At 59.2% G+C, this 12,175-nt stretch overlaps 2 protein-coding genes across 8 annotated transcripts in view; one reads left to right on the top strand and one right to left on the bottom strand.

The window, feature by feature from the left end:
• CRELD2 (cysteine rich with EGF like domains 2) overlaps window positions 1–625 on the bottom strand; it is a 7,782-nt gene extending 7,157 nt beyond the window's left edge. The window contains 2 exon segments of the mRNA XM_034643698.1: window positions 114–353; window positions 462–625. Of these exon segments, the coding sequence (XP_034499589.1) occupies window positions 114–353; window positions 462–625 (404 nt within the window).
• On the top strand, window positions 1–8,027 carry ALG12 (ALG12 alpha-1,6-mannosyltransferase). 7 transcript variants are annotated; one of them, XM_034644051.1, is made up of 13 exons: window positions 1–98; window positions 636–735; window positions 925–1,169; window positions 1,947–1,993; window positions 2,163–2,387; window positions 2,460–2,592; window positions 3,651–3,824; window positions 4,627–4,821; window positions 5,273–5,376; window positions 5,788–6,011; window positions 6,963–7,132; window positions 7,268–7,343; window positions 7,476–8,027. In XM_034644051.1, the coding sequence occupies exons 5-13, from the start codon at window positions 2,220–2,222 to the stop codon at window positions 7,705–7,707; spliced, it is 1,476 nt and encodes a 491-aa protein (XP_034499942.1). In that variant the 5' UTR covers window positions 1–98; window positions 636–735; window positions 925–1,169; window positions 1,947–1,993; window positions 2,163–2,219; the 3' UTR covers window positions 7,708–8,027. The 7 variants fall into 7 exon arrangements, with proteins under 7 accessions (XP_034499942.1, XP_034499940.1, XP_034499939.1 ...); XM_034644049.1 differs by lacking the exon at window positions 925–1,169; XM_034644050.1 differs by lacking the exons at window positions 1–98; window positions 925–1,169 and adding an exon at window positions 133–375.
• Window positions 8,028–12,175: the final 4,148 nt, after the last annotated feature.

Below are 12,175 nucleotides of genomic sequence, written 5' to 3'. Positions count from 1 at the left end.
GGTTTGGGCAAGGGCCTTCTCGGCTTCCACCCCCCCGCTTCCGGCCGCGAGCCGTCCTAGGGGCTGTGCTTCGACGGAGAACGCCGCGGCCTGGCGAGGTCAGCGCGCGCTACCGCGGCTGGGGCTCTCGGGGCTGGCGGCGGGCGAGGGCGCGACCCGGGCTGTCGGGGGAGGGCGGCGGGGGCCCCGAGCGGAGGGAGCGTCGCCGCCGGCCCGAGGCCGCTGGCGCGGGAACGGTGGTTTGAATGAGGAGAGCCACGACGAGCGTGGGCCGTGGTCGTCTCTGGCTCTGAGTGCCGCTCGTGTCTCCCGCCGGGGGGTTGTCCACTTTCAGTGGAGCCCGTGCCCCCGCGCTGGCAGGACAGGAGGACCCTCGTAGGTCGCCTCCTCCGCCGAGAGCCTGCCCCCTCCCTCTCCAGCCCCGCGCGGCTCCGCATCTGCTTTGCGCACCTGCTTCCCACCTGCCTTCCCGGGCGCTGGGCCAGCGCTCCGGCTCGCCCTCGGCGCTGCCGGTGCCGTCCACGTAGGCGGCGCGCCTGTGGCTTCTGCCCTCGGTCTCCTGCGGGAGGGAGGCAGCCCGGGTTGGGCACTGGCTGTCCGCTGCTTGCGAGCTGACGGTATGCATTTTCCTGCAGGGGAGCGGCCTCGGGGCGCGGCCAGGCCCGTTCGTAGCAGACCTGGGACAGCTGTGAGCCCCGCGACACGTTCCCACCAAGCAGCACTCTCCCGCAGCCGGTAGATGCTTCCTATTTCTTTCAGCTTTCTTCTCTTTCATAACAGTAAGGGGGACTGAGAGTAGCGTACGAATGTCCTGTGGTCTCCTTAGTTTTGGTGGAAATTAAAGCATTAACGTATTTTTAGCGAAAGCACAGCTGGTGTGATGAGATCTCCCTGTGAGTTTGGCTGGATTTCTTCTTCGCCTAGTTTGTCGATCACTTGCTGCACACCGGGCTCTGCGGACAGAACAGTGAGTCAGCGCAGCACAGGGACGTCAGCCACATTCACACACTGGCTCCTCTGATGACCGAGTCCCTCCTCCTCGGGGAGGGGGAGACCAGAGAAATCCCACCCTCAAGCAGCTTACACTTTAGAAAGAGGGGGACAAACTGGTAACACCTCTGTCCGTCTGTGGTTTTTATATCTGGGAAGAGAAGAATCACGCTGTTTTGGTAATTCTCATTATGAAAGCCCCTTTCCCCTCCTGCCCCCACCTCACCACCACCGTGAGCAGGACCCCTGCCCCTAATCTGCAGCTTTTCCTTCCCTGTGGACCCCCAGTTGCTGTCCCTGGTGAGCACAGATTTCATAAATCTCCCTCCAGTCAAAAGGTAGTAAGCATGGTGGCTCTCTCCTTTTGCTTCCCACCCTCTGGTTTTGATCAAATAAAATCAAACCAGTTTTAAGAGAAGCCAGAAACTTGAAGAACTTGCCATCTTCCCTCCCCACAACTTCAAAGCTGTCTCCAGGGAAGCTCTGACATTGCCCTGTTGGTATTTGGGTCATCCACTGCAGTCACATCCATCTGAACACCTCAAGGACACACTCGTGTTCATGCCACCTACATCTTCGTGTTCACGACCAGCCTGGTGCCATGTGTGAGCACCACGTGACTCCCAGGAAGGGGCAGGACCCAGCGGGGCAGGCGTCCACAGCTCCCCTCCTGTTGTACTTGGATGCAGGGGCTTTCCTGGCTGCCCTGAGCCCTGTGTCCCGCCTCCTGCCCTCCTGCGGCTGCCCCTCTGAGGTCCTCCAGATGCCCCCCCCCCACCCCGCCAGCCTCCTGTCCCCCATCTCTCTGCCCGGACCATGGGGCCTACTCTTTTGCCAGATTTGAGCCTCTCAAGGGCAGGGGCTGCCCTGCTGCCCTCCAGAGTCTGGGCCAGCCCCGGGTCCGGCTGCATGGAGGACTAACTCAGTTCTGCAAATAGAGCCTTTCTTCCTGGCAGGATCTCACATGGCGCAGAGCATGAAGTGGCTGGTTAAGACTTGAAAGGTGATCGAGTGTGATTTTTCTTTAAACTTTGTTTTTCGATGTGTTGAGACTCACAGATGTTACAACAGTAGTTTTAAAGAGATCACAACGCCCTTTGCCCAGATCCCCCTGGTGTTAACTCACGGGGGACTTTTGAAACCTGGGAATCTGCATTTTCGTTTTCTCCCAGGGCTCACAGAGCGGCACAGTTGATGACCGCTGACGGCACGGGAGGTGGGAGAGCACGATGGCTGGGAAGAGACTGTCGAGCACGGGCGGGCAGCGCCGGCTGCTGGGGCTGCTGGTGGCTGTGGCCGCCGTCCACCTCGTCACCTGCCCCTACGCCAAAGTGGAGGAGAGCTTCAACCTGCAGGCCGCACACGACCTGCTTTACCACCGGCTGGACGTGGACAAGGTTAGCCCCCGCAACCGAGACCGCGTGCCCTCCCCACGGCGGGCACCCACTGACCTCCCCTTCTCCCTGCAGTATGACCATCTCGAGTTCCCCGGAGTGGTCCCCAGGACGTTCCTCGGGCCCCTGGCTGTGGCGGTGCTCTCCAGCCCTGCGGTCTATGTGCTATCCCTGCTGGAAGCATCCAAGTTTTATTCTCAGCTAGTAGGTAAGGGGGTCTTCAGATGAGGACGGAAGGAAGAGCTGTGGTGTGGTCAGGGGGTTTCAGGGAGCCAGGCAGAAGCTCCCTCCTTCAGGAGTGTCCCATTGGAAGCTTGGCCCTCTTTGACCACTCACTTGGGGGCCCAGAGCACGAGTGCGGCTCAGACATTGGGGTGTAACCTGGGTCGGCTAACTGAGCTCCTCTCGCTTCTGCTCTTGAGGCCGGGATGTGAGGGTGCCAGCGCCCCCCCACCGGGCGGGAGCAGCAGGACACGCAGGGGCGTGTAGCGCCTCCCACGGTCCCGCCGGCAGCCGCTCACTACGCAGGGAAGCCGCACGTCTGCACCGGAGGCCTCCCTTCCCCCACCCAGAGGTCATCGTTGATAGGGCTCTGTGCAAATCCTTCTGGATCTTTCTGTGTGCCTGTGTGGGTATCTTTCAAAACCAAATTTAGAGCATTCTGTATATATTGCCCCACAACCTCATCGTTGAGCCAACAATCACCATTTTTGTGTTTCAGTACATTTTTATCGTGTCTGTACCCAGACGTTATTTACATTTCCCCAGTGAACTCAGGCACGCCCTGCGGCTAGCTGTCTGCCTGGACGTAGACTCCTGGAAAACCGCCGTCCCGTGGGGTGGTGGTGTGCTGCTTTTGTGGGGTCCAGGGAACCCCAGACAGGAGAGTCGGGGCCACGTCTGAGCGCCAGGCCCTCTGTAGGTGTGGCCCTGGAGGTGTCACGTCCACACGGCGTGGTCTGTGGTGATAATGCCGAGCCAGTCACGCTGACCTGCGGACGCCGCCCGCCCTGCCCGGTGGCTGTGTCCTCCACAGCCCATCTGCCACAGACCACATGGTCACAGTGAATCCGTGGGGCCAGGGTGCCCGGGACCAGGCTGTCTGTTCCCCATGCCCCGTCCATTTTTAATAGCAGAGTCGATGCCCCTCTTTCAAGGTGGTTTCCCTCTCCCCTGGTCATGAACTCGCCGTCGCCAGTGACCTGTCAGGACCCCCTTTGCCCGCGCGTGTCGCTGCCGGCCACACACGCTGCCGTGTTTGTTTAGTCAGGGCTGTCCTTGGACTCGGCGTGATCTTTGGACTCTGGACTTTACAAAAAGAAGTGAGGCGGCAGTTTGGGGCCACGGTGGCCACCGTGTTCTGCTGGGTGACGGCCACGCAGTTCCACCTGATGTTCTACTGCACGCGCACGCTCCCCAACGTGCTGGCCCTGCTTGCGGGTAGGTGGTTGTGCAGGCACGCGGCTCGCCGGGTGCACCGGCCAGGTGAGGGCGTCCGTCCGGGGTGCGTCTGCCTGACGAAGGCTGCTTCCCGCTGGGCGTCTCGGAAATGCCCAGTGACAGGATAGCCTGTGATGAGAAGCAGCGTCTCTGTTCCGGAAGGAGGTGCGCTTTGCAGCAGGTGGCGTGGGTGCAGAGGCCGCCTGGGAGGGCTCCCCTGGCCGGCGGACAGTGAGTGCTGGGCGGGGAGAAGCTGCCCGCGGCACGGACAGGGGCGGCTCTGTCCGGGCGTCCTGGGGGTGACCCAGGCAGACGGGGGAACGGCCACACCCTGGGAGCCACGAGGAGACCGACAGTGGGTGGGACGGGAGGCTGCGGATGGCGTGGGTCTGGGGGTCTGTGCCGATCAGAGCAGACGCACGGCCCAGACCTCACCGTGCCCTGGGAGGAGACCCCTCGTGGGGCGTGGTGGGGAAGGTGGCGGGCAGGGCGCCCTTCCAAAGGAACCTGCGGTGGAGCCTGCAGGACCTGCTGTGTGTCTGGGACGGGGGCCAGGCGAGGCTGGCGCTGGACGCGTGCAGCCGGGGCGTAGCTTGTGGGACATGGGTATCTGGGGCCTGGCTGCGGTCGGGCGTGCGAAGTGGCCCCAGGCTGAGTGATGGTGCAGGCGCCGGGGCTGGAGCCCGCGGCCTTGTGTTGGCGGGTCTGGGTCTGAATGGCGTTCGCGGTCTTCTGGGGGTTTCCTGCGGCTTTCCCAATGAGGAGGTCTGTCGGCCTGCCCCTGGCACCCCGTGTCTTGCAGTCCTGCCGGCCCTCACAGCTTGGCTGCAGCTGAAGTGGGCCCGCTTCCTCCGGCTCTCGGCCTTCGCCATCCTCGTCTTCAGAGCCGAGCTGAGCCTGTTCCTGGGCCTCGTGCTGCTGCTGGCGCTCTGCACCCGGAGGCTCTCAGTGGCCAAGGCCGTGCGCTGCGCCGTGCCGGCCGGCGTCCTCTGCTTAGGTGAGTGGGAACCGCCAGGGGTGTTCTCACGGAAGCTCCGCTTTGTCTGGTTTTATGGAGATGAAGAGAAATTCAGGCGAGCGGCTTTGTTACTAAATGAAATCTCCCTAATTTTCAGCAACATTACAACATCTTAACACGGCTCCGCTTCTGCCTGAGCTTCCCCCGAGAGGCCCGCTCCCCTGCCCAGGCCTCTGTCCCCAGGCTGTCCCCCATGTCTTGGCCGGGAGGGGGCGGCTGGTCCCTGCACCTGGCTCACCGGGCGGCGGAGGTCCCGACGCACGAGCTGCTCCTCGGGAAGCGTGGCTCGTGGCGTCTGCGCCGGTGTCACTGTTTCTCGGGACGTCGACCCGTGACCGGGGGCCCTGGGGTGCCGTTCAGCCAGCAGTGGCGAAGTCTGAGCTGCTCAGCGGGCCGTGTTCTTTCCTGAGCGACTCCTTTGTCTCACCAGGACTGACGGTCGCCGTGGACTCCTACTTTTGGCGATATCTTGTGTGGCCAGAGGGCAAGGTGCTTTGGTACAACACCGTCCTGAACAAAAGTTCCAACTGGGGAGTATCCTTCAAGTGTGTCTGTAGGACAGGCCGTGGGGCAGGGCAGCCAGTGCCCCCGGCCTCGCTCCGGTGAGGCGGCGGGAGCGGCTTTCCTCCCGGTGGAAACGCCGTTTCTCCCGTGGCGTTCGGGATCGTCTTTAACGATCACTTGTAGCGCTTTGCTGTGGAATGGGCGAGCACGCGCACAAGCTGAGAGTGGAGCGTGACAAGTGCCCAGCGCACCCGTCCCCCCAGGACAGGCCGTCCCGTGGTGCTGAGCGGGGAATGCGGGAGAGCCGTGCGTGGCCCGCTTACCACCTGCTGAGGCCCGGGGGCCCCGGTGCTGCAGGCAGGAGCCCCCGTCGGCCGTGCCTCCCTGCTCCACATGGACTGGGCACTCCTGGCGTGTGGCCTCCTTAACCCTCCCCCCGAGACCTCCCCGCTGCTGTGGTATTTCTACTCGGCCCTGCCCCGCGGCCTGGGCTGCAGCCTGCTCTTCGTGCCGCTGGGCGCCGTGGACAGGAGGGCCCTGGTGCTGCTGCTGCCGTCGCTGGGCTTCGTGGCCCTGTACTCGCTGCTCCCGCACAAGGAGATACGGTTCATCATCTACACCTTCCCTGTGCTCAACATCGTGGCCGCCAGGGGCTGCGCCTGCCTGTGAGTCCTCCGCTTTCATGGTCACGCTGCGCGCGCACCGTCACACAGGGAAAGGTGTTTAGGTGAACGGGGGTCTGAGTGTGCGCCTGTGTGGAGGGAGGCAGCGAGGGCAGGACGGGTCAGCCTCAGGCCACCGACGGGTCTGTCTGCACACGGCTGTGCAAACCAGCCAGAGGTCAGCCGTCCCAGAAGGATACTCGGGGGGAGCCGGTGCACAGGGCGGCCGAGCAGGCTTCGGTCAGCTGGGGAGTCTCCGGGGCTGAGTCCTCGGCAGAAGGGGGGAGCACGGTGGGACAGGCCTCGTGTTCGTCCAGACAGATGCCAGGCCAGCGGAGAGGAAGGGCAGGGAGGCGCCGTCAGCCCCAGGGCTTGGGGCACGAGATGGTGGCGTGGGGGTTACCGGGAGACGGCCCAGCACAGAACGAACGGCCCCCAGAGAGGGTGCCCGGGCTACAGGCAGAGTCCCACGGGGCTGCCACTCTCTGGAGCGGGGCTGCAGGGCTGAGCCAGGAGGCCACAGCCCATGGCGGGAACAGCTGCTGACAGTTCAGCAGCGCCTGACTGGAGTGTGGGCGACGTCAATCCTGCGCTTGCAGTAGGCCAGCAGACCTGTCCGTAGAGGACCAGGCAGAGAGCACCCTTGTCTCTGTGGCCTCGCGGTCTCTGTCCAGGTTCCCAGGGCAGCAGCAGCCCTGCCCCGTCTGCTTGGCTTACAAACTGGGCAGTGTCCAGGATGTGTCTGGCCTTTGACCCTGAACCAAGCAGTAAGCCGAGATGTTTGAAAATGTCATATACGTTTTAAATTGGCATCTGGGTGGAATTACACAGGACACTTTTGAGGCGGTATTTACCCACTTTCTCTAATAGTTTGTGTATGCACGACGTGGTCATGAGGGTGGACAGCTGCTGTTTCCTGCCACAGCGTCTCTGAAACGTGCGGTCTCTTTCCAGGCTGAACAATTATAAGAAGTCTTGGCTGTATAAAGTGGGGTCCCTCCTTGTGATAGGACACCTCGTGGTAAATGCCACATACTCGGCCACAGCCCTGTACGTGTCCCACTTCAACTATCCTGGTGGTGTGGCCATGTGGAAACTGCATGAGTTGGTGTCCCCCAGGACAGGTGGGCGCTCGGGGCCGTGCTGGGGCCCCCGGGACGGGGGGGGGCGATCGGGGCCGTGCTGGGGCCAGGTGCAGCTCGGGCCAGAGGCACACGGCTTGCGGTTCTCACCAAGCACACGCGGCTGGTTGTCTGCAGATGTTGTTCTGCACATCGACGTGGCTGCCGCACAGACAGGCGTGTCTCGGTTTTTGGAGGTCAACAGCGCCTGGAGGTACGTTCCCGCTGTGATGTGACTGCGGAGGAGACGCTTCTCCCAGAGGCGGCGCGTGGGCTCTCTGGGGGCACCTGGGTACTGGGAGCGGGCCTGGGGCTGCAGGTGTACGGCTACACTCTAATCTTGCAGGTACGAGAAGAGGGAGGATGTGCGGCCCGGGTCAGGGCACATGCTGGCCTACACGCACCTCCTCGTGGAGGCTGTCCCTGCACACCTGGACCTCTACGGGGACACACACCGGGTCCTGGCCGCCATCGCAGGCACCACCGGGGTGAGTCTGAACCTGACCGCACTGCCTCCCCTCGACATCCACCTGAAGACCAAGCTGGTGCTCCTGGAGAGACTCCGTGGGCCTTCCTGAGAAGGGGCCAGTGTCCTTCCGAGGACGTCGGAGCTCCGGCAGCATCCTGGCAGACGGGACGATACGAGACACAACAGGACTGCGGACGTGCCGCCGCCCCTGGGCCTCTTGCAGCGTCCGAAGAAGCGCCCCTTCGGGGGGATCATGTGAGTCTTTGTGAAGATGGGCAGTGGGAGCCTCAGCGCCTGCTGACCGCGACCCCCATGCCCACCCGAGCTGCGGGACGAGTCCTTTGTGGACACAGGCATGCCATTTCCATCGCAGATGAGACTCTGGGGAATTCAAAGGGGAATAAGAATAAACATTTAAATGCGTCCTTATTAGAGATCTCATGATAAGTGATATTTCCAGAGACTGCCTTCACGTAGGTAGTGGTAAGTGATAATTTTGATACCTTTACATTGTACTGCACAAGCATTTATTATTTATGAAGCACTGAAACGTCTAATACCACCAGGCTCTGAGCACAATACAGGGAGATGGGTGCTACTGCACATATATGCATGGACCACGTGCACTCACACCACACACATGCCACGTGCACTTACACCACGCACACGCCACGTGCACTCACACCACACGCCAAGTGCACTCACAGCACACACGCCCCGTGCACTCACACCACACACACGCCCCGTGCACTCACACCACGCACACACGCCACGTGCACTCACACCACACACGCCACGTGCACTCACACCACACACAATGCCACGTGCACTCACACCACACACAATGCCACGTGCACTCACACCACACACGCCATGTGCACTCACACCACGCATACACCCACGTGCACTCACACCACGCACACACGCCACGTGCACTCACACCACGCACACACGCCACGTGCACTCACACCGCACACACGCCACGTGCACTCACACCGCACACACGCCACGTGCACTCACCATGCACACACGCCACGTGCACTCACACCACACACGCCACGTGCACTCACCACACACACGCCACGTGTACTCACCACACACCCACGTGCACTCACACCACACACAATGCCACGTGCACTCACACCACACACACGCCACGTGCACACACGCCACGTGCACTCACCCCGCACACACGCCACGTGCACTCACCCCGCACACACGCCACGTGCACTCACACCACACACAATGCCACGTGCACTCACACACACACACCATGTGCACTCACACCACGCATACACCCACGTGCACTCACACCATGCACACACGCCACGTGCATTCACACGCACACACGTCATGTGCACTCACACCACACGCACATGCCACGTGCACATGCCACGTGCACTCACACCATCATAGGCACCACGCACACATACCACTCACATGCATAAAGAAAGGCTACTTTTTCTGAGCCATTTGAGAGAGTTGCCTGTGACGTGGCTTGACCACTGAGCGCCTCAGTGTGTCCTAGGAAGGAGGTGACAGCCTTTCCCAGCTGTAGCTGCCGTGTTGTCCACGGCAGCCCATGAGCAGTGTGTGTGCAGACACGCCCCCTGGGAGCACCTCCTCCGACGTCTCCCGACCCGGCGCCCACCGATGGTCCCCACTGCGGTGGCCTTGACAGCACCTCCTGCCTGCCAGCCAGTGCTCAGCAGGGCGCACGAGCCAGCTCCCGCCTTCCCCCTTTGACTGTCATCAGTGTTTATTATGTATGTGTTATCGGCATTGATCACACGTTCATAATTTATCAGTGTTCAGATATTTGTCCTCGGTCACCAGCACGCGTCTGCGAGATACTGCTGGGCCTTGACAGTATGTGAGTCACACCTGATCCCTTGGTGTTCACACCATGCTGGGTTCACACGGGGCTGTCGTGTTGTGACACGCCCCATCACTGCTGGGTTTTGACTGCTGCCCTACTTCCTGGCACGGGGCTCTGGGGCCTCTCCGTCCCAGCCCTGAAGTCAGCCATGGGAGGGGCCCTGGTTCCTCTGGCGGGGAACGGTTGTAGAGACCAAAGTCTGGGTCGGGCTCGACGTGCGCGTTGCTGTCAGGATGTTTGCGGGACCTCTCTGCGGACGCAGCTAGGGAGGGTGGGTGGGCCTGCACACAGATGCATACGTGCACGTGCGAGAAACCCCAGCGCCAGGCTGACCCCTCCCGCTCCCCGTCTCCACGGGCTCGTTTGCCTCCCTTGTTCCGCATCCATGCGGCCGCCCTCCACGGGGAGAGTCTGATGCCCGCGATTTCCGTGCATCTGCTTGTTGGCTTTGCCCCACAACTGCAGGCTCATAGGGAAGTACTGGGTCTGCACGTTCCTTGGATGAGCCCTCCGGCTTCAGCAGTTTTTCATGTAAAACATCTTTCCGTTAGCTTCCAGTCGCAGGATCTGAATTCCCGTCCTTTGCCGTGGTTCCGGAAATCGGCCTGTTCACGAAGGCACGCTCACGGACGTCACTCCCTCCAGGGCGCCTCTACGCTTTTATTACTAGTGCCGCTGCTTTCTGGTTTATCCTTTCTTTTTGTAAAGATGAGCAGATACACGCGGCCCTCATTCCCTTCCTTCTGTGTGCGCTCTTGCATGTTTTCTCTTCTCCCGGAAATCACTCCTTCTACCCAGAGCCTTCCTGGAACGACACAGTGCTCCGCTGTGTGACTGTTCTGCAGTTCGTTCAGCCGGTCTCCCGTGTGCGGGCATTTGGTTGTTGCCAGGACTTGGCAACTTCACACCATGCTGCACGCATGACCTCGCGTGTGTATTTTCATGCTGTGTGAGGTGTGTCTTTATGGTGAATTCCTACAAGTGGGAACGCGAGCTCTCGGGGAAACATGTATCAGTTTGGCCGGGTGTCGCCGCACCTCCCTCCCCAGGGCTGGCAGAGCGCGAACGCTCTCCCCTTGCTGCTCTGATCGGGGAGCAATGGTGTCTCTGAGGACTTCTCTTCATTTCTTCAGGAGTGAAGGTGAACATGTTCATAGGATTAAGAACCATCTGGTTTTGTTAGTTTTCTGTTCACATATTTTGTCTGTTTTCCATTGGACTTTCGGTCATTTCCCCCTTGCTTTATAAAAACTCAGTTACTAGGGGTACTCACCCTTTCCGTCCAGTGAATGCTGCAAATAATTTCTCCGTCTGTCACTTGTCTTCTCACTGATTATGAAGCGCTTCCCTGGGCACAAGTTTCCTCAGTTTCACATTTGCATGTTTACCATTCTTTTCTTGACCTGCGTCCTAGTTGGAAGCTTTTCCCACACTCGGGCTCTGCCATGTTTTCCGTCGGTCACTTCTACATGTAGACGTCGGCTCCATTTGAGCTCACTTCTGTTTGTGTGAGGGGTGGGCCTTATTTTATCTTTCTCCACGTGGCTGTCTGCTTAATAAAGGTCCGTCATTGTCTCAGATTTGAGGTCACAAACTGAACATCCACATTTCAAGTTTTGTCAATTACGAATAAGGCCGCTATCAACAACCGTGTGCAGGCTTTTGTGAGGATATGCGATTCCAGCTCCGTTGTGTAGATACCAAGATAGCACGATTCCCGGATGGTACTGTAGCAGTATGTCTAGTTCTACAAGAACCACCGAGCCGGCCTCCGCAGTGCTGCCCGCTCTGCGTCCCACCCGCCGCGATGAGTGCTCCCGCTGCTCCACGTTCTCACCAGCAGTTGGAGTCGTCGGCGTCCTACGTTCCGGCCGTTCTGATAGACGTGCAGCGGTGTCTCGTTTTAATGTGCATTTACTGGGTGCACGTGACGGGATGCCATCTGCCGTCTGTACCTCTCTGGGTTTGTTAATATCTTTAAGACTATTTTTCAATGGGGTTGTTTCCTTACGGTTGAGTTTTAAGGGTTCTTGTATGGTTTGGATAACAGCCCTTTACCAGACGTGTCTTGCATGTTTTCTCCCATCCTGTGGTGTGTCTTATTGTCTTGACATTGTCCTCCATAGAGCAGATAATTTTAATTTTAACGAAGTCTAGCTCTCAGTTCTCTTTCCTAGATCTGCTTTTGGTGGCGTATCTGAAAACGCATCTCCACGCTCAAGGTCATCTAGGTCTTCTCCTATGTTACTTTCTAGGAATTTTATAGTTTTGCATTTACATTTAGGTATTGATCTAGTTTCTGTTGATGTTTATGAAGGGCGTAGGTCTGTGCCTAGGTTCTTTTTCTTTTTTTGCGAGTGGATGTCCAGTTGTTCCAGCACCATTAGTTGAAGAGACTGTCTTTGCTCTATTGTGTTGCCTTTGCTCCTTTTTCAAAGATCAGTTGGCTGGATTTATGGAGGTCTATTTCTAGGCTCTCTGTTTTGCTCCATTGATCTATTCATGTATTGTTTGCCAATACCACACTGTCCTGATTAACTGTAGCTTTATAGTAAGTCTTCAAGTCAGGTAATGACAGTCTTCCAACTTTGTCCTTCTCCTCTCAATATTCTGTTAGCTATTCTGAGTCTTTTGTTTCTCTGTATAAACTTCAAAATTGTTTTGTCAGTGTCCACAAAATAACTGGCTGAGATTTGGT

The sequence above is a fragment of the Ailuropoda melanoleuca genome, chromosome 15 (genome assembly GCF_002007445.2).
Source record: "Ailuropoda melanoleuca isolate Jingjing chromosome 15, ASM200744v2, whole genome shotgun sequence".
Taxonomy (NCBI): domain Eukaryota; kingdom Metazoa; phylum Chordata; class Mammalia; order Carnivora; family Ursidae; genus Ailuropoda; species Ailuropoda melanoleuca.
Note: the sequence above shows the minus strand (reverse complement) of the source record. Positions and strands in the feature narration are given on the sequence as shown.

Bases quoted from the DNA above. Each gene is read 5' to 3' on its own strand.
- ALG12 (XM_034644053.1), top strand. From the start codon at position 2,220: ATGGCTGGGAAGAGACTGTCGAGCACGGGCGGGCAGCGCCGGCTGCTG. The intron at 2,593-3,650 runs GTAAGGGGGTCT...GTGTTTGTTTAG, and splicing joins GTTTTATTCTCAGCTAGTAG to TCAGGGCTGTCCTTGGACTC. The intron at 3,825-4,626 runs GTAGGTGGTTGT...CGTGTCTTGCAG, and splicing joins CGTGCTGGCCCTGCTTGCGG to TCCTGCCGGCCCTCACAGCT.